Source organism: Idiotropiscis lumnitzeri, chromosome 19 (assembly GCF_059441095.1).
Source record: "Idiotropiscis lumnitzeri isolate Australia: NSW breed Sydney's pygmy pipehorse chromosome 19, RoL_Ilum_1.0, whole genome shotgun sequence".
NCBI classification, from domain to species: Eukaryota; Metazoa; Chordata; class Actinopteri; order Syngnathiformes; family Syngnathidae; genus Idiotropiscis; species Idiotropiscis lumnitzeri.
Window position 1 is genome coordinate 13,621,881 of NC_142409.1, and position 19,065 is coordinate 13,640,945.

Below are 19,065 nucleotides of genomic sequence, written 5' to 3' on the forward strand. Positions count from 1 at the left end.
AGTCTGTTCCCCGTCTGACTGACATTTTCGGACTGGACTGACATGTTCTGATCAGAACCTGAGCTGTACAACAACAAACAAGAAAACTAACTAATAATGAAGACAGTTAAAAGCACAAAACAGCAAAAACCACCCCAAAAAAAATCTCATGCAGACTCAAAAGCCAAAGAATAAAAATGAGTTTTAAAGATGGCAAACATTTCAGAGAGAAAAGGCGCAATCCTCTCTGAGGCGCCACCTGGTCCTCGGCAGCAGCATTTTGGACCAGTTGGAGACGCTTGAGGGAGGACTGGCTGACTCCAAAATAAAGTGCATGGCAGTAATCTAGGCGAGATGGAACGAAGGTACGGATTACGACATTGAAAGAGGCTTTGATTCGACATGAGATGGCTCCGTTTGAGTGAGGAGGATGCAATGAGGTGAGCGAGAAGAGTGAATGCTTGATACAAGCTTTCCATTTGAGGACTGGAATGATTTTGAACTGGAGCGATGACCAATAAAGCGCGTGCGTGTGTCCATCAAGCCTTCATGCGGACTGAAATGACGTGCGGAGACGATGTCTCGGAATCACGCCCACATCATGATGCAGACACATTTGGGTGGGATGGCAACGTGAGGCTTCTGGTTGCCGCTTTGTGATCGCTGGGGGCCACCTAGTGGCTGATGGCTGTTACTGCAAGGCTGTTGCGGGTGCAGTTACTTTAACCTCATTGGACGCAACCCAAAACGATCCTCGACATAAAGTATTCTGACAATCAGGCCACATTTCAGTTCTTTTTTTATGTCTCCTAACGATTATCCTGAGTTCTTATCCTGATCGCCACTATGACGTCAACTCAATTATTCAAAGCATCGCTACTCCACAAAGGGCCCAGAAAGCAGCACGCAACTGTGCATCATCTCAAACACGTCACAATCAATATTTATCTAATAACCTGTCCGAAACAAAGGACATTTCAATAGAACTCAGCAGAAATGCTGATTATTAAACGCTCAGGTGTGTTTTGCTCGGCCAACTCGCTCCTCTAATGCAACTAATGACAGGATAGAAAAGTCGCACTAGTTTAAAGGTTAGATAAAATGATATGTGTTGCATGGACATTTGCGCAACGTTTATTTTTTGTGTGTGCTTGTCGGTTTAGTCCGAAACTAAAACTGCGTTGTGTTTTAATACACATAAACATGTTCAAAACAGATTTTCTTTTTCATCTTTTGTTGGTGGGTCAAGAACATATGTTCACGCTTCTCTTCGCACTGCATTCATTCTCCATTCACGCAACCTTTCAATGACCTCAAAATTCTGATGTTGGGCGAAATGATGATTTTTGCAACAGTTCGGGTGGCTCTGGGCCACATCCACAGGCTCTCGACTTTTGTCATTTGTGGTCCCGTCGACATGATTGGCATGCTATTGGATTTTTCTCACAGCGCGCGCTTCTTTTCATTATTTCGAGAATAGCAATCATCGTTCAGACACGCTGCTCCTTAAATATGTCCTGATGTGATGCCGTGCACAGGAAGACACCACACAAAAAGTGAGGCAAGAGGCGGCTTTGGAGGTTCCTTTACGAACAAAGCAACTCTCGCTATGTCTTCATTTTCTTTGCAAGCATCTTTTCAGCGTTCATTCTTAATTTTATGCATCTGTTTACCTGCTGCACTAAAGGTCACAAATGTCTTCAATTTTTTTGTCAGTTCTGTCCCCATTTGGACTTTTGCCATTTGTTGTGTTCGTCCACCGTGGACAGCAGATGGCGCTGTTGTACTTTAAATGCAGTCAACATACAAAATGAAAGCAGCAAGCTTCAGCAAACTGTAACATTTCAAATTAAACATGTGACATACATGCACGCAAATTGTTTTTTTTTCAACGAGAAATATTCTTTATAAGTTGTATAAAATATACATGTATCACCTTCAAATATGTTGTGTTGCTGATACACGTGGCAAGCAAACACATTTTTATTTTCAGTTGAGCTCAGCGATAGTCCAACACTTTTGGCCCTCAAAGTGTCCTGCTGCCAAAGCTTTACAAACATTAACAATTTAAGTTGTGCCTCAGAATAAAATGTTGCCATGTGTCGCGTAGGACCTTGATTGGAGGGTTCTTGCTTTTCATCGAAGCACCACATGAGCCCTTCAAAATCGTGTGTAGTTCTATCATCTATACTATAACCTTGTATCCTTAAATATAAATCATCAATCATATCAAAACAAAAGCAAATATTAAAGTAGGTGAGTAATGCAAGGAACTGACCTAGTTGGCATTATATTTTCCATACAATTAACAATTAATTAGTAATCTGTATTTTTCTTCTGCCAAAAATCAAAAAGAATCCATATTGACAAGGACCTAATAATAACCATTTTGTTTTGGAACAATCTTATAGCAATAATATAAGACGTCTTCATCAACAGTCAAGCTAGCATGCATGATGCTAACATGCTTACAGCCTCTACAATCTACATGTTCAGGAAACATGAAATTCAATATTATAACATCCTAGCTTCATCTATTTTTGTATTCGTTTCCGTTTAATACAGTGAAGTTAAAACATCTCGCATTTGTTGTAATTACTAACGTCAGATTTGGGGAATTTAAAAAAAAAAAAGCCACCAGTTGCCCCTTCTGGTGGTACATTCCACCGGGCTTAAAATATGTCATATGACCTGCTGAAAAAGCTTAACAACCATCAGACTAATCGAATGTATGTGGCAGAATAATTCGTTTTCGCTCATGATCCAGAATTTGCCCTCTAACGTGCATAAATTGAAGACAAGGGCACCCCCGCCAGCCCTCCGCCCCCCCCTTCGTTTCTCCCCGCTTGGTATGGTCCAAAAAGAAGCGTCTCCAGGTCTGCGTGTGCGAGCTGCCAAACAATTCCATTAAATTTCTCTCCAGTCAGGAAGACTTTTCTCTCTTTTTGCGCTCTCTATTTGTGGAGCTCATCCGTCATTTTGCATCACAGGCGAGCAAAGCTGGACTCGTTCAAAATGACGATGTACAAGGGCAAGCGTCGCAACCAGCGCTGTGAGTTTTCCTAGATTTCTCAATATCTTTCAAATTATTATTTGTTTAATAATGGCTTTTGTGCGAGATCACGTGTCAGTGCTGAGCTGTCAATCATATCTCAGGTGACGTCATTAAAATTATCATTTTATATTGTAACATTACTGTCATACATATCTCAATAAGAATAATATTTAAATGTTTGCAATGTAAAATGTTTTTATACTCGACAAGTGTGAAAATAAGCGAGTGACTGCTCATGTCAAAATGTTAATTGCATTGCACTTTTTAGAAGTAGCTGTTATAGAAACGAGGATAAGTCAACTGCTGCACTGTTTCATTGAAACACGTTTTAAAACGAACGTCAGACGAGTATAAAAACGACAACAGATGCAAAAAAATATGAATTGCACCTTTTTGTTCATAACTGAAAATAGCATAAAAATAAACGATCTGCTGTCAAAGAAACGTGTGTCATTTTTTAACATTGGCCGTCATACAAATGTAAAAATAAGCAAAACTTTCTTAATATGAAAATGTTGGTTTTGTCTTTTTATCAATTGGGGAAAAATGAAGTTTTCCGTGTTTTTTGTCTGCGCCCTCTAGAGGTACATAAAAAAAATACAGCCTACTTTTCAATTATTCATGGGCCTTATTATGGAGGAAATCTTTTTCTAATGCGTTGTTCTCCACGACTGCATGAATATGTCCAAATACATGACGAACTAGTAGAAAAATTGGGTTCGCATTGGGTACACCAGGAGTGTTTTTTGTTTGTTTGTTTTAACACGCGTAACACATCAAAGTGACGCAATGACTGCATCGCGCCATGGATACACGTATGTGATGTGACCCAAGATGTGCGTGTTTGCTTCCAGACATCAACATGGCGGGCGAGCCGAAACCTTACCGTCCCAAAAGCGTCTCCAAGCGGCCCCTCTCGGCGGTCTACAGGTAACGTCGCCGGCGATCGGAGGCGGCCACTTCGTGGCCCTTCAACAATTACATTCCTTCTTAATCGTCAAATGGAAAACTCATTTTCTCATTCTCATCAATTTAAGACTCACCTTGTGCATGAAAGAAAGTTTTCAGTTTTCAAGCAGCTTCAGGATCCATTTTTTTTCCAACCTGACGTTCTCGGCGTGCCGACGCGTGTGCGCCTCGTGGCTTAATGCCATGCAACTTTATGAACCTCCTCGCAGTTTGAGCCGTTTTGACCCTGACACGTCTCGAATTGAATAAATGACCGTCATCTCTTCTCTTCTTTTTCTCGCAGCGGTTACGAGTTTGACTACGAGTACTACAGAGATGACTTCTACACCAGGTTTGTTTCTTCTCAGCGTTAGCGTTGATGCTAACGCGGCTCAATCTGACTTGTTGCCCCTCCCAGTTAGTGTATTTGAAAGTGAGCAGGTCTGATTTGGAAAACATTGGATTGTATGCAAATCTGCCCTGTTGCTAAGCGACTGTTGAAAAGCGGCCCCAAGGCGCCTTAAGAAGACAAAGTTGACATCTTCAACAACACGCATGCACCAAATTTAAAGGCGTCCTCGCTTGTCTTAAGAAAAGCGTATTCACGTTCGCCGGTGAAATTGCACAAAAAATGCGACTTTACTGGCACAACATTTTGTCGACGGTGACGTCATGCTTCAGCTGCCGCGGCTGCTTTCCCTCGAAAATGTCAAACGTGAGCGTCACTCCGAGCGAAAGACGACACCTCCGTTTGACATTTACTTTCCTGTCGTCGGCCTCCTCGCTGTTAACCCGAGCGTGAACGCACTTTTTTTTGTCAAAAAAAATAAATAAATGCTCTGCGTCGGTCGTTCTCAAAGTGTTGTTTGCGCGACAGTTGAGTTTTGTTTTGTTTTTTTCAGGCTTTTCGACTACCACGGCCGAGTGGCGCCGCCCCCGCGGGCCGTGATCCCCCTGAAACGCTCCCGGGTGCTGGCGGCCTCCTCCCGCCGCCTCAAGACCTCCTTCCCCGCCAAGACGTCGTCGTCGTCCTCCTCCTCGTCCTCCAGACCTCCCACCTCCTCCTCCTGCTCAGCCGCCGCCAAATGTACGTACGGCGTGACGCTTCCTTTCTCTTTGCCGCCGCTTTAATTGCGCTTTTGGAATTTTTGTCCTTTTGAAAAGCTGAAGGCTGAATTCAAATCTACTAAGCCTGCCTTGACGAGGACAAAGGGGGGGCGGGGCGTCGTTTTTAAGCCTAAATAACCAATATATATCTCAGAGAAAAAGGAAAGTTTTTTTTTTTTTTTTTTTTATGATTGACACAACTGGTTTTGGGAGAAAAAGATCTGGGCCGAATAATTTTTAGCATGAAGTCTGCTTGATTTTTGGTCGACTTTTGTCGTTGGTCTTTGTCGCTTCGGGGAAGGCGCACGTTTGTGTGACCTCCGACCTTTCAGATGCCCAGACGCCGAATCGTGCGCTGCATCGGCCCAAATCGAAAATCTAATCCGCTGAGTGGGAAGCAAGAGCTCTAAAAGCGCGATAAATCATATTGGCTGACGTCGCTCGTTGTGAGAACGCGGACGCGGACGCTGGACTTTTGGCCTCTTGTAAAACGCCGCAACTTTACCCTCCGTCAGCGGACTTGCGTCGTGAAGGGATTCAAAAAAAGAAGCTGTTTTCATTCATTTTTCAATAAATCAGCAAATCGGAATTGTTTCAAAAAATGCACTTCAGTCAAGCGAAAATGTTTGACAAACTATCACTTTTTCTTTTTTTTATGAACAACTTGGCGGAAAAAGGCCGTCAAAAAATGATTGCAGTTGGATGTCGCCCTCAAAGACGGAACAACGTGGAAACCAAAAAGTCATCACATAAATCCTCCTGCTGCATTGAAACAAGTCGCTGGCCAGTATTCGCCGCTTCCTACCTGAGCGGCCAAAGTCGTTGGGTTTTTTGGGGGGGGCAATAAGCGCTGGTGAGGGATTAAAAAGTCCTCGCTGGATATGTTTTATTCATCGCGAGCACATCGGCGAGGCGTGAATAAGGCGAAAAAGGAAGTTTGGATTCCGAGCGCATCTCCGCCGCCCGGGAAACTCTTCTGGGTTTGTTTAGCGAGCGCTCGAGCGTCTTCGCCGCGGCGCTGACGCAATCTGATGGATGTCAAAGACCATTTTGGCTTTTTGGCTCAGCTTCGAGTCTGCGGGAGGACGCAAGAAAAACACCATCTGATTCATTTATAGTTTATAAGCGTGCCGTCTGCTGAGGGGGCCGCAATTAAAATGTCTCTTCCCTTTAAAAACAAAAAACCTTCCGTTAGGTGTCATGAAAAAGAAGAGCGAGAATCAGTAAACGGACGCAGCAGGGAGGCCCAAATCGCTCCTCATTTGTCACGCAGGAAGTGAACGGGAGCAAATGTGGCGTGAGATGAACGCTTTCATGAAGCAAATGCGGCAAGAAGCGTTTATTTTTAGACAAAGAAAACACATCTGACCAAGATGTATGCGGTGGACCCTCGTTAACGGCGGCGTCACAAATGAAATGTTCTGATTCAAAAGACTGTTGACGTTTCCAACGACGTTGGACAAAGTTTTTTTTTTTTTTTCCTGAAATATTTGTCTTTCTTTTTTAATTTTTTCTCGCAAGAATCATCAAGTAAAAGCGCTTACAGAGTGTCCAATCGAATTGTTCTTTCCGTTTCGGAACTGAAAATGGATGCTCATCTTGTCATGCTTGTTTGCTTGTCCACTGTGGCGCACGTTAGCGTTAGCCGTAGCTGTTAGCGCTTACCGATAACAGAAATGAATCGTCGTGCGGCCGTAGCGCAAACGTTCGCCGAGCTACATTCTCGGCACGAAAGTCCCAAGTTGGGAATATTTGACCTCCAAAGCGAGCACCGCCGACAATGAACGCTCGAATAAACGTGTTGCTGAGGGGCAACGGAAGTTAATGAGACGTTTTTGTGATTGTTGCCATCCTCAGCGGTGAAGACGGAGCAGCTGCAGACCATCAAGAGGGAGCTGACGCAGATCAAGACCAAGATCGATTCCTTGCTGGGACGTCTGGACAAGCTCGAGACGCAGCGGCGAGGCGAGTCCGGTGAGGGAATTTGCCAAATCAAAACATTGAAATTGTTGAATCCATCTCACCCTTAAACGTATGAAAACACTTTTTCAAGCGTCCTGAGCACCTGATTCTCGCTCGCACAGTTCCCCAAATGACCCGAGAATCCAACTTTATTCCGCACAGATTGAGAATTTTCAAAAGGGCGCTCTGCACCGCTGTGGGTGTGAACACCGTCGGCTCCTTTAAATGTGGCACGGCGACGTGGCTATTTTTGGATCGGATTTAGATTCTGCTTTGCAATCCCAGAGGCTCAGAGGAAGTACGAGGACAACTGCGACTCGCTGCACGACGCGTCGGCGTCGGAGGCCGCGGAAAACTCCGGCGAGGAGGGCGGCGACGGAGCGCTGATGGACGCCGAGGTCGGAGAGATGAGCGACGGCGGCGAGGGCGACTACGACGATGACGAGGAGGAGGGCGCCCATCATCTGGTAAGAAAGAAAAAAAAAATGGAAAACTACAGTCTGTCTTTGTCTCCGCCTCAAGTAAACGGTCGCGGAATTATTCATGACCGCACATCTGAGAGCGAGGGCGCCCGCCCGGGATGCCACTTGCACTTCCTCCCTGACGACCTCGTATCAAAGGCGCCCACGCAGTCGGCGGCGCTCGCTCACCACCGGGGGTGGGGGTGGGGGGGGCATCGATTGAAGCGCAGGGTCAAAGAACCCAGCAGGGGGCGCCGCGGCTGATTGCGGTCAAAGTCAAAGCATCCACAAGAGGCTCAAGTTTTGCTTCTCACAAACTTTAGTCAAGAACTTGCAGCACAAAGACTGACACGCTCAAAAGTTCCCATGAAACCGACTGGAAGTGTCGAAATATTCCAAAAGTGTAAAAAGGGGTGTGGCCCGAATGGCGTTTAAATGTTTGCAATAATGTGCACCCCCGCTAGTCTAAACACAAACTTTAAATTCGTATCACCTTGTGGAAGAAGTTTGATCTTTTTTTTTCATATATTCTACCGCCCCCTGCTGTGAACCGAGGTTGACGTCTCGCGTCGCAAACGTCACGTGAGCAAACCCAGAAAACAAAAAGAATGTCGTCTTCAGACGAGTCTTGACTTGGAGTTCCGTCCAGATGGGAACAAAGCCTGAATTTGACACGTCTTGGCAACTCGGCCAGCTTTGAACGATCAAACAAATTCCACGTGCTGGCTGTCGAGTTTGCAAGCATATCATGAAACATTTGTCAAAGGGGTCTTTTTTTGCTTTGGGGTGTTTTTTGAAAAAGAAAACACGACGCGTTCGCTGAGCCGTGGCCAAAAGAGCGCCATTCTTTGCGCGCATTTCTTTCTTTTCTTAACATCCTATCAACGGTCTGCTTGTGTTCCGCAGATGGAAAACCACGTTTCCGACATCGACAACTGAGATCACGAGGTGAGTGCATTTCTTTGCAGCTCTTCCAGTCGAGCTCAGCGCTGGCCGGCATGCCGTGGCGCAATCTACTTTTACGGGGGGAACATAATTGAATCGGAATGAAACAGTTTGTGCATATCACGTGACTCTTGTTGCGCAGCACTTGTCCACCGGGGGCAGTATGATACATTCGCCAAGACAAATTTTGGACTTTGACGTGCTCTTTTGTCACTGCAGGATGCTGAGGAATTCTCAATTGCCTTCGCCAGGCAGGAAAGAGACGCTGGATCCAAATGTGATGTACAGTATGTATTCCCCAAAAAAAAAAAATGGGGGCGGCGGGTTTTTTTTTTCTTTCTGTTTTGACCTCCCGGAAGCAAGAGGCAGGCCGTACTTTGGACTCATGAAACTTGCGTTGTGCACCGTGCGGTCATTGAATCCCACCGGAAACTTTGGATTTCTACGGTTTTGTCGTCCATTTTGCGGCCCAAATGGAAATTCTGGACCATTTTTATGGGCTGCCGGTTGGTCGTCTCCAAGCGAACAATTGTTTTCCCCTTCGCTGTTTTTTTGCTCGAGCAGCCAAATGTCGCGATTTAATGACACATATTTTCACGTCTTTTTGTGTGTTTTGCCAACTTTTTGGTGTGCTTCGAACGCGTGCCAAAGCATTGACCACTTGACGGAATTCATTTTGGTTGCCGCTGTTTTTTTTCTTTCATCTTTTTGGGGAAAAGTTGCCAAAATTGCTCATGTAATAGCGCATATTTTTAGTTGTCTTCCATTTTTGGACGTGTTTTTTTTTTTGATCGTTACTATACTTAAGATCTCAACCTGTCCTGTTCATTTTTTGTGGAGCTGTGCGGCGAAATATATGGTCGGCGTCCACAAGCAGACAAATCTTTTTTTTTTTCCAAAATGAACATTTCACGTTGCATTTTTTTAATATTGAACTCGACATATGCGTGTGTGTGCGTGTATATTTTCAGAGCATATCAGATTGTAGACGACCACTGTGATTCCTGACCGATGTCTTCTGGATTTGTAAGCCAAATGGTCCACATTTTTTGTCTGCGTATTTTTCAAACTTCTACACACTCTGAGTGGCGTCAGGACATCAGAGTGAATTTCCAACCGCTCCCCGTGTGGACGTCATTGAACGAGTTCCAAATTTCCGCTTCGAACTACGGATAGGCTTTTCTTTTCCCGTAACAAGAGTCCCGCGTCGCATTTTGTGGCCAAGGTAGAATCGTTGTCGTCGTCTTGTCTGGATTTTCAGCTTCCATTTCATTATGTTCAAATAACACCTGAATGGAACTCGGGACCAGTCAAACGATGAAAAAAAAAAGAACCTTATCTTCCAAAATATGCGTGCAGAATTGCTCATTTCTGAACATTTTGTGTTGATTTACAAACAAAAAAAATTACTTCAGCTGTTGACATGCTTCATGCTTCTTATTTTGCGCTTTTGTGAAAAAGTACAAATCCAAAAATGCCAGAATGTCATTATTCTGACGGACAGTCCACTTGCGATTTGAGCGCCATCTTCTAAGCGGCCATGTGAAAAGTTGTTGAGCTTCAAACTGCTTTGAGAACCCGCGGAGCAGCAAAAAAAAAAAAAAAAACGTTGGCGATTAGTGTGCACCGGCCCTTTAAATCAAACAGCGGCGACACAAAACGCAAATCAAGAATCCAAAATGACTTTGAACACTCGGTTCTTATTTTCCTTTCCTTTTTTGAGCCGCTGTAAGTAGTGCTGGTTACCGTGGCAACAGCAGCTCCAACACAAGAAAAATGTTGTACAGAAAAATGTACATTTTTTTGGGGAAAAATATTTTTATCAAAAGGCATGTTTCCTGTACTTTAAATTTTCAGTTTATTTACAAAAATGAGAAAAAAGAAAACTATGATAGCACACACACACATGAAACGTGCGGTAAAGAAAAAGAAAGTTCATTGTTGCTTATTGTACATAGAAAACGACTTGTGTTCCTATGAAGTCAATAAAGTTTGTGTCACGTTTAATTAAATGCGCCTGATTTCTTTTTTTACTCAGTCCAAACATCTTCAAATGTTTCACTTTGCCTTTGAATTGCAAATGCTAATATTGTTTTTGCTGTTACTGACCATCCAAAATGATTAATACGTGTCCAAAAATAATTGCAATTATTTACAAAATAGAGGGAAAGAAATTCTCACGCTCGCAGTAGACTTTGGCGCAATGTCTCACACGCACACACTGGCCACTCGCACGACGTGATCTCGTCGTCGTCGTCTCTCACCGACCCAATTTGTCATTTCCACCTTCATGGCCTCAGGTGTCGTTTCACAATTGTAACCCTTAAGAGAGAGTTCCTTCGCCAACCTCACCGCCCTGCTCAAACTTGCAATTGCTGCTTATTTTTGACCTTATTATTCCCGTTTGAAATTTCGCAGGTCCCCAACATGACCCCCTAAAACTCTGAAACTGAAAAAAAAACATCCGCTCCTGACGCCAGTTTCGTTGATCAAGACCAGGAAATCAGTCAACTTGGTTTGTAGCGGCCATTTTAGGGCAAATTGACAGGCTCATGGCTTATGTCATGATTCAATTGAGGCGCATTCCTCCCAAATCTCACCTAACGCTTCCAAAAGAGGAAAATAGAATGAATGTGCAGCATGGTGCCAAGCTCCGCCAGGCTATCGATCGCTTTTGTCTATTAAAGCGGAGGCGACCTTGCGCGACCAAAATGGCGTCGATCAATACTTCTGAAGATGCTCAGCACAAAGTTGAAGTTGATTGCTTCTTCCTAAACTTCCTGTTTCTATTTTAAAATGGAACTCAAATAACTATATATTTACCCATTTTTAATATCTGCTTCGGAACATAATATCCAATGACAAAAAGAGACCGGGACCCCAGATAAGTGTTTTGCTGCTTCTCAATTACAAAGCATTAACATGAGTGCTCGTCACAATCATCGCGAATTTAGTGTCGTCTGGCGTCGTGTCGTCGCAGATGTTGCTTGATGTCCTTGTGACTCAAGAAACGAATTTGTGAGCCAAAACGAATGATGAGCCCGCACTTCTCTATGTATGTGACCCTGTCCCATAGCACTACCTGGCGGACATTCATGAGTACTGCACTTCGCGATGTCGAATTAAATGTGTTAACGTTTTATTGTTAAATGATATCAGAATTCCAACTGTTCCGATATTTTTTTAAATATAAATAAAACAAACTGCTGTATTGCCGGGTCACGTCCAAACTTTTCCAGCACCAACAGTGTAAACATACTCAAAATCCTGACTTAATTGCATTAATATTGGCTAAAAAAAGATCATAGCAGAATGAGAGGAAATAGTTGGACATCCAAGTTTTCCAGCCCAGATTTGAGTGTCTTTTATTGAATTTTATCATTTAAACAGTACAACGATTCAGCAATTTCAAAATATTATCCAAATCTATCATGAATTTAAGGCCCGGAAAAGATTTGTTTGTATATTATGATCGGTCCCCCCCAAACAATGTACATTTCTTCACATTTAAATGTTATTAAAAGCAGTTAGGTTTGCCTTTGCAGGTTTTATGAAAGTGACAAACAACTGACCAATGTTAAATCGTATCTCAACAACACGTGTAAAGTTCTTTACAGTCCGATGACAGGTGAAAATAATGTTAGTGATCTTATGCACACGATTGGAGAAATCCATCAAAGCTGAGAGAAGAGCTGAGCAGCACTATCAACATTTACCGGCTCCTTTGGCGGCTCTTTGGCCATCTAAATAGGGAAGAAAAGAAAAAAAAGATGACGTCAATGAATGTGATGTGGATGATCAATTCAATAACTTCACCTGCTGTGCCGGTTTCTTTGCTTCTGCAGCGATACGTTTAGAAAGGTTGACGTCCCGCTGGACTTCCGAGAACATCTGGTTGAGGTTCTCAACCTTCTCATTCTTCACGGCGTTGATCTGAAACGGTGATAAAAATACATTTCATCTCATTATTTCCTAAATGAGTTTGGCAATGGTGAGAAGATGGACATTACATGTTTCAGTGTCGTCCGTATGGGTTTGGCTTTGTTTTTGGCCTTCAAGTGCTTGTTCGCTGCCACTTGGAAGACATTTGTCTGTTTTTTGCCTTTTTGTTTGTTTTTACCCATTTTACCTGCTAAGAGACGCACAATGAGGGAAAAAACATAGTTAGTGGCTTATACATATTTCCCATTGGCATTCAGTCGTTATTATAAAAGAGGTATTTATTGGTTTTCTAAAACAGTTTCCAATAATGTGACTCATGTTCTTCTCGGAAAACGCATGATGGAGAAAATGATGATGAGAGGGAAAAAACAGACTAATGATACACGCTACATGCTAAACGTACAATTCAATGTCGTGTATCGTTATTGCGGGAGGTTGGAGTTCGTTAACGAAAATAGCGCAACAGCACATTTTCGGTACTGCACATGTGACTTTTGAACGATTGAACGGGAAAAAATCTTTACGTACTCTGCGTGTGCCTACACTCTGTTGTTGTGTTTATTTTCCCCAGCGAGCAGCGTCCGTTCTTGATGACATCATCAACATGAGACGCAATGACCGCAACCTTTCTACTCCGGTTAGTCATTTCTTCATAAAAATTAACAGTTTGGATCGTCAGCTGGCTTTCTATTTCACCAGCTACACAAGGAATTATGTGTTTTAAACATTTACAAATTTAGGTGTACTTTACTTTATTATTGTGACTTTTAAAAGACACTCGCTCAGGGGGCGTTTTTTATCGCACAAGCTCAGTACGATAAATAAAAAAAAACAGTTCTGCTTTGTTTAATGCATTGCTTTTATTTTCTGTAGCTTTACAATTGTAAAGGCTTCGAAAATGCTTTCTGTTTGTCGGCCGCAAATTGACGCTTTAATTTGCATTAAAGTTGAAAGATAATCGCCTACAGGAAGTAGAAAGTTCGTTTTCCGTTTTGTGTACGTGGATTTAACAATAAAAGTTCATGTACACTCAAAGACTGTTGGGCTACGCGGCCTTAAAAAACGTGTTTCTTTTAGCTTCATTTTTAAGGCTCATTTTATAACAGTCAACTTTTAACCTTAATTTCATAATTGTAATCAACAATCGCAACGGCGTTCCTACTAGTCTGCACTTTCATCTGCTGGCTGCAGGTGGCGCTGTTGCACCGTAGAAACGCCTGCCGAACGGTTGCTTGGGCTGTGCATTGCTTTGTAAATCTATACAATCTGTCCGCCATGCTAAAGTCTGCATTGAAGGTCATGACTTCGGGGCTCTTAAATATTCCGGGTTTGGACTTGACTTGACCTCTAATCGGCTCGGTTCTGAATTGAAACTGACTGCTTCAATTCTTCTCATTTTGAATTGTTTTCAATCCCTATTGCGGCTCCGCTCTTTTTACGTAAACGTGGATGCAGGCGAGACGTTATAAAGAGGGCGATGAGATGAAAGACACTTTAAGAAAAAATGGAGTTCGAATGAAGCGGACGAGGACATGGGGGGAACCGCCTGCATTCGTGGCCACGGACCGACCCACGCGTCGGTGTCGGCTCGGGTAGCACCGTTGGATTAGATTCGGTGCACGGGGAGAGAAAGCGAGAGAGAAAAGTGCTGCAGCACGTCTGGAAAGCCGGTGGAGGAGGAGGAGGAGGAGGAGGAGAAAGAGGGGAGGGGGGGGGCTCGAGGGTGGTGGGGGGGGGGGGGTCCGCGTGTATTTATATATAAGGCGCCGCGCAGCTGTCAAGTGTCGGGGGGCATCAGCGCTCTGTTTGCAGGATTGCTTCGAAAGAAATCGCATCCGCTCCAAAGTGACGACATGTCTCACGCGTGGGGATACGCCGCCAATAACGGTGAGATGCACTTTCGTCCGAATGCGGGCGGCGCAATTGCGCGTGCAGGTGTTGCTGTTGTGCACGACGAGCGCGCGCGCAAAATGCACGCATTAGCGCCCAAACATTCATGTATTGATTTTCGAGTTTTTTTCCCCCTCCCGCAGGTCCGGACAAGTGGTCCGACAGCTTCCCCATCGCCGACGGTCCGCGCCAGTCGCCGATCGACATCAATCCCGGCCTGGCGTCGTACGACGGCGCGCTCAAGCCGCTCAGCCTCAAGTACGACCCTGACACCTGCTTGGACATCCTCAACAATGGACACTCCTTCCAGGTGACCTTCGTCGACGACATGGACAACTCCGGTGAGGACGACACCATTTTTATTCTCAGCATTTAGGATGATATTGCCACCGCCACGGGCAGCTTTTTTTTTGGTTTGTTTTTTGCACGCATCACAAAATTAAAGCCATACACGTTCAAAGAATTATAACGTTATCATTAACATTACTCTTCCAAAATCCGGAAGGAATTCTTCTCAATTGTACATTTTTTTTAGACTTGCAGATAAAATGTCCAGTATGACGTCATTGTCTTTTTTTTTTTTTTTTTTGTAAGCTCAATGTGTACACTAAGAGCGCATTCTTCCTGCCAGAGTCTTGAATGGACTGCATTGGAGGGAGGGAGGGGGGGGGGCTTGATTTTAGCCCCCCTCCGAGAACAAAGCGTGCATGCAGACGGTAACTGAATTGTTAATGTCACCTCAAGTAAACCTTCCGCAGCACAAACGAGGTCAGAACGCACCAAAAAATCGGAACGGCTTGCTAAGATATATATGGAAGTATTACAAGAATAAAGATGTCCTGTTCCAAGTATAAAATCATAATATTGTTTGAGAAAATTGATTTTGCAAGATCGCGACAAGAAATGATCATTTTTGTGAACTCCATTTTCGAAAATAGTCCGTTGAAGACAATTGTTTTGTGGAGATACGACTCGTGTATTTTTAAAGCGTCGCTTATCCAGATTACGCGAGTGCTTGCCAATTGAGATTAAGGTCACATAATCTCCTCCGACCCGCCGCCATTTTGTGAATACGCAACAGCGCGTCGGGTGTTTCCCCGCTGCCTTTTTCCACCGCCGTGTTGGCTTCGGGACATTTAGTCATGCGTCCTGTGCGCCAAATTGGAAAGTGACAAAGAGCTGCCGTTCTTACACACGTTGTCCTGCGCCCAAAATAACCCTTGCAAATTTCCCCAACTTATTGGAACGCAGCGGATGTTTTGGCAATGCCGGACCAGCTGCGATGGGCTCGCTTCTTAAGTCGTCCGGCCTCGCCTCCGTGCCGGCGAATAAGCGCGACGGCCGTTGCTGTCACGAAAGCAGCACGAGTAGCGAAGATGGCGACGCGCCGAGCCAGGCCAGAGAAGAAAACTATTTCGCCGCAAAACACGGGAAATCGTCTTGAGGTCGTGCTGGACACTTTTAATCGAAGAAGAATCGTTTCATTTGATGTATTTGAAGAGGGAAAAAAAAGACCTCAACTGCACGTGAAAACACGAGACAATTGTAATTCTCCTTCATGTCGCCGAACAATAATCCAGCCCGACAAGTTTTCCGCGTCTTCCGTCTTTTTGGTTCCGAATGAATGATTGTTCTGAAGACAACGATTGACATTTTTCCGTTCATTCAAACGGGTTTGCTCTCAAGTAGCGTCGCTCCTCTCGCTCGTCAATGTCAACAGACTAGCGTGTCGGCGGTCCGCAGAATTTGTTTTCGGAGGGAGTTGACCCAAATAGGAGGCTTCAAGCTTTTTATTACCACTCCCAGTTGATGTTTACCGTCAAAAACGAAAGAGAACACAAAAAATGAACGGTTTGTTTGTCTTCCAAATCGAGCGAGAGCGCGAACACTGTCGATAGAAAATTGAACAAGACGGAAAGTCAATTATTCTTTATCCTCTGCGTAGAACGACTCGCGTTCGCTCAGTTCTGATGAGCTGAGACGGTTTGGGATGATTTCATCAACAAAGTACGACGTCGCTTCTGCGTTGGATATGACGGCGCGCTATTTTCGTCACGTCGGCGTTGACGTGAGAGCTGACATGTCGAGTCCAGCCAAACGACGTTCCCGTCTCTCTTTTTCTGTCTGGGTCTCCCCGGCGAGCAGTTCTGACCGGCGGTCCCATCTCGGGGGTGTATCGCCTCAAGCAGTTCCACTTCCATTGGGGCGCTTCCGACGACCGGGGCTCGGAGCACACGGTGGCCGGCAACAAGTATCCCGCCGAGGTAAGGATGACGTCGGCATTTTGGGCCCATAAAACGCGCTCATTTTTTATTTGATTTTCTTTAAGTACGTTGCCGTCGTGTTTTTAGATTCCAACGCAGCGTTGCGATTTTTCTTTTTTCAAAAGAAGGAACAAAAAAGTGCGCGCAAAAGGATTCAAGGCATTTGAATGTGGACGACGAGTTGCTCGATTTGAGCCAAATGAGGACACGCGCTGACCGAGAAGGACGATTATCGGTTGCCATCCCGTCCGAGAAATAATCTGCCGTGCAGGAATTTAATCGGCGGCAACGCCAGATGTTTTTGGGACTTTGGTATTTTTTTTATTTCCTATTCGCCGTTCAGGCACCTTTTCCCCAAACGACTTTGTGGATTGGCAGCGAGACATTTTAGGATGTTACTGAAATGGGCAAAAATAAACACAACTTTTAGAAGAATGCGCGTGAAATATTGGCATCAAAAATGTGACAGCACAAATTGGCGTTTATTTTTTTTGGGTGTGTGAGCTGCAAATAAATTTTTGGCCTTTGTTTTTGCAGCTGCATCTGGTGCATTGGAACACCAAATACGGCAGCTTTGGCGAGGCTGCCAACAAACCCGACGGACTCGCTGTGGTGGGAGTTTTCCTGCAGGTTCGCACAGACTAAAAAAAAAATTTTTTAAAAAAATCACGATTCACCTTCTGGAATCCAGTCTTGTTTTTTTTCTCGTTCTTAGATTGGAAATGAAAACGGCAGTCTCCAGAAGGTTTTGGATGCCTTTGGTGCCATCAAGACCAAAGTACGTTCCCATGGCGACCGCCTTTTCTCCATTCGCGTTGACGTCAAGTGGCGCTCATGGCTTGTTTTTCTTTCAGGGCAAGCAGACCACGTTCAAGGACTTCGACCCGAGCGGCTTGCTGCCCGCCCGCCTGGACTACTGGACGTACGAAGGCTCCCTGACCACGCCCCCTCTGCTGGAGAGCGTCACCTGGATCGTCTGCAAGGATGCCATCAGCGTCAGCTCGGCTCAGGTAGCGGCAGCATTACAAACGCTTTGGGAAGCACAAAGAGTGGCTTTGTTGTCTTGGATCCCAGTTTGGGACTTTCCGTCAAGAGTTTTATTTCTTTTTTTGCTGCTTTAACGCACACGGAGGAACAACGCATCCAACATTTTCAGGTGCTCTGCGGCAACAATGACGGTTACCTTGTAGGGGACCTTCTCTGCCTCGATGCCGCATGTTGTCCGGTAGTCGTGGCTCCGTGTCGCCGGCATCTTTTGGCACAAAGTAGCACCGGGCTCCGAGAAAAGCGTTCCAAAATGCCTCCCGCCCCCGAAAAGTTGATTGAGGGCAGCATGAGGCCGACACCAACACGGCGTCTCTTGTCTCCGCAGATGGGCAAATTCCGCGGCCTGCTCTTCTCGGCTGAGGGCGAGCCCGAGTGCTGCATGATGGACAACTACCGGCCCCCGCAGCCCCTCAAAGGCCGCCAAGTGCGAGCGTTCTTCAAGTGAACGCCTGACGCCATCTTGCCGTCAATTGCAAGTCCAACGGTGCCGTTCAAATTGGAAGTCGGACGCAATGATTTTTTCAAATTATTTTTCTTTTTTTTGCATCGAAATCCAACTTTGAATTGGTGTCACATGATCAACGGGACTTGATTGAATTGAGCAATCCTTTATCTGAAGATCACATTCAATGTTTTTGTTTTTTTTTTATCATGAAAGATTATTGGCAATTTAAGCTTGATTTTTTTTTTTTCTAAATGGCAATTTGTTTTTAAGATGTTGAATATAAATGTTGGATTTTGATGCTAAAAAATAATCACTTTAATATTGAATCGATTTTCATACTAAAAAAAAAAAGTCAATGTTGGAAATTCAAACTCGATTTTGAAAAGAGAATTTTTTTTTTCCGTGTTGAAGTGTTTGATGCTGAATAAATATAAAACAAATCTTCCTGTTCCAAATTCCAATCCAACCTCCGATGGCACCGATACTTGCATTCCTCCTTCCCTTCCCCCGCCCCCCCACACTCGCCTTTCTCCTCCCTCCTTTTAGTTGCCAGCGCCAAAGCTCACGTGTCTGCCCTCCGTCCAATATTCCATCATGGAATTGCGCCGGCCGTCATGTGTGCCATCCGCTCTGCAAAAGCGCCCGCTGACTTCAACGGGACGTCAACCTCAAACAATTTGGACGCGTCTTACTCGTGTGGGAAGAAATTTGAACGTGTCAAAAAGTGTGCAATTAAGATCATGAAAGATGCCAAGAAGAAGATGAGATGCTCAAGCCCGACGTTGTTGCACTGAATTGATGAAATGAAATCTTTTTCGAGTTCATCTTTGTCTCTGTTTGTGAGTCCAGACCCGATTGGAATTCATTTTTGAAAGGACAAATCGCCTGCCTTATTCTTGTCATTTTGCAATGATGAAGTTGTGAATCTTAATTGTTATTCTAAATAACGAAAGCGGACATTCAACCCGTTGAATAAATCTGATGAAAAGGGACACGTGTGCCGAGTGCTTTGTGACCTTC

General features: G+C 44.5%; 3 protein-coding genes across 8 annotated transcripts in view; 2 read left to right on the forward strand and 1 right to left on the reverse strand.

The window, feature by feature from the left end:
* ralylb (RALY RNA binding protein like b) overlaps positions 1-9,063 on the forward strand; it is a 63,838-nt gene extending 54,775 nt beyond the window's left edge. For 3 of the 4 annotated variants that reach the window (XM_088283059.1, XM_088283062.1, XM_088283060.1), the window contains 7 exons: positions 3,889-3,964; positions 4,287-4,334; positions 4,885-5,069; positions 6,947-7,063; positions 7,337-7,518; positions 8,419-8,460; positions 8,677-9,063. In XM_088283059.1, the coding sequence (XP_088139185.1) occupies positions 3,889-3,964; positions 4,287-4,334; positions 4,885-5,069; positions 6,947-7,063; positions 7,337-7,518; positions 8,419-8,451 (641 nt within the window). In that variant the 3' untranslated portion in view covers positions 8,452-8,460; positions 8,677-9,063. The remainder of the gene's footprint in view (positions 1-3,888; positions 3,965-4,286; positions 4,335-4,884; positions 5,070-6,946; positions 7,064-7,336; positions 7,519-8,418; positions 8,461-8,676) is intronic. The other variant, XM_088283061.1, reaches the window with a different exon arrangement.
* A 2,733-nt stretch (positions 9,064-11,796) lies between these two features.
* Positions 11,797-13,007, reverse strand: rbis (ribosomal biogenesis factor). Of its 3 annotated transcripts, none has more exons than XM_088283236.1 (4): positions 12,928-13,007; positions 12,468-12,589; positions 12,278-12,390; positions 11,797-12,200 (listed from the first exon to the last, which is right to left on the reverse strand). In XM_088283236.1, the coding sequence occupies exons 2-4, from the start codon at positions 12,579-12,581 to the stop codon at positions 12,170-12,172; spliced, it is 258 nt and encodes an 85-aa protein (XP_088139362.1). In that variant the 5' UTR covers positions 12,582-12,589; positions 12,928-13,007; the 3' UTR covers positions 11,797-12,169. The 3 variants fall into 3 exon arrangements, with proteins under 3 accessions (XP_088139362.1, XP_088139360.1, XP_088139361.1); XM_088283234.1 differs by having other exon boundaries at positions 12,274-12,390; XM_088283235.1 differs by having other exon boundaries at positions 12,274-12,390; positions 12,468-12,586; positions 12,928-12,989.
* A 1,138-nt stretch (positions 13,008-14,145) lies between these two features.
* LOC148318704 (carbonic anhydrase 1-like) lies at positions 14,146-19,037 on the forward strand. The gene is made up of 7 exons (XM_088282676.1): positions 14,146-14,286; positions 14,433-14,630; positions 16,435-16,553; positions 17,091-17,183; positions 17,269-17,331; positions 17,408-17,563; positions 17,926-19,037. Exons 1-7 carry the CDS (start codon positions 14,253-14,255, stop codon positions 18,043-18,045), a joined length of 783 nt encoding a protein of 260 aa, XP_088138802.1. The 5' UTR covers positions 14,146-14,252; the 3' UTR covers positions 18,046-19,037.
* Positions 19,038-19,065: the final 28 nt, after the last annotated feature.

Coding starts and splice junctions, on each gene's coding strand:
- rbis (XM_088283234.1), bottom strand. CDS start 12,581: ATGGGTAAAAACAAACAAAAAGGCAAAAAACAGACAAATGTCTTCCAA. Junction 12,391..12,467: donor TACGGACGACACTGAAACAT/GTAATGTCCATC, acceptor TCACCGTTTCAG/ATCAACGCCGTGAAGAATGA. Junction 12,201..12,273: donor CAAAGAAACCGGCACAGCAG/GTGAAGTTATTG, acceptor TTCCCTATTTAG/ATGGCCAAAGAGCCGCCAAA.
- LOC148318704 (XM_088282676.1), top strand. CDS start 14,253: ATGTCTCACGCGTGGGGATACGCCGCCAATAACG. Junction 14,287..14,432: donor GGGATACGCCGCCAATAACG/GTGAGATGCACT, acceptor CCCCTCCCGCAG/GTCCGGACAAGTGGTCCGAC. Junction 17,564..17,925: donor TCAGCGTCAGCTCGGCTCAG/GTAGCGGCAGCA, acceptor TTGTCTCCGCAG/ATGGGCAAATTCCGCGGCCT.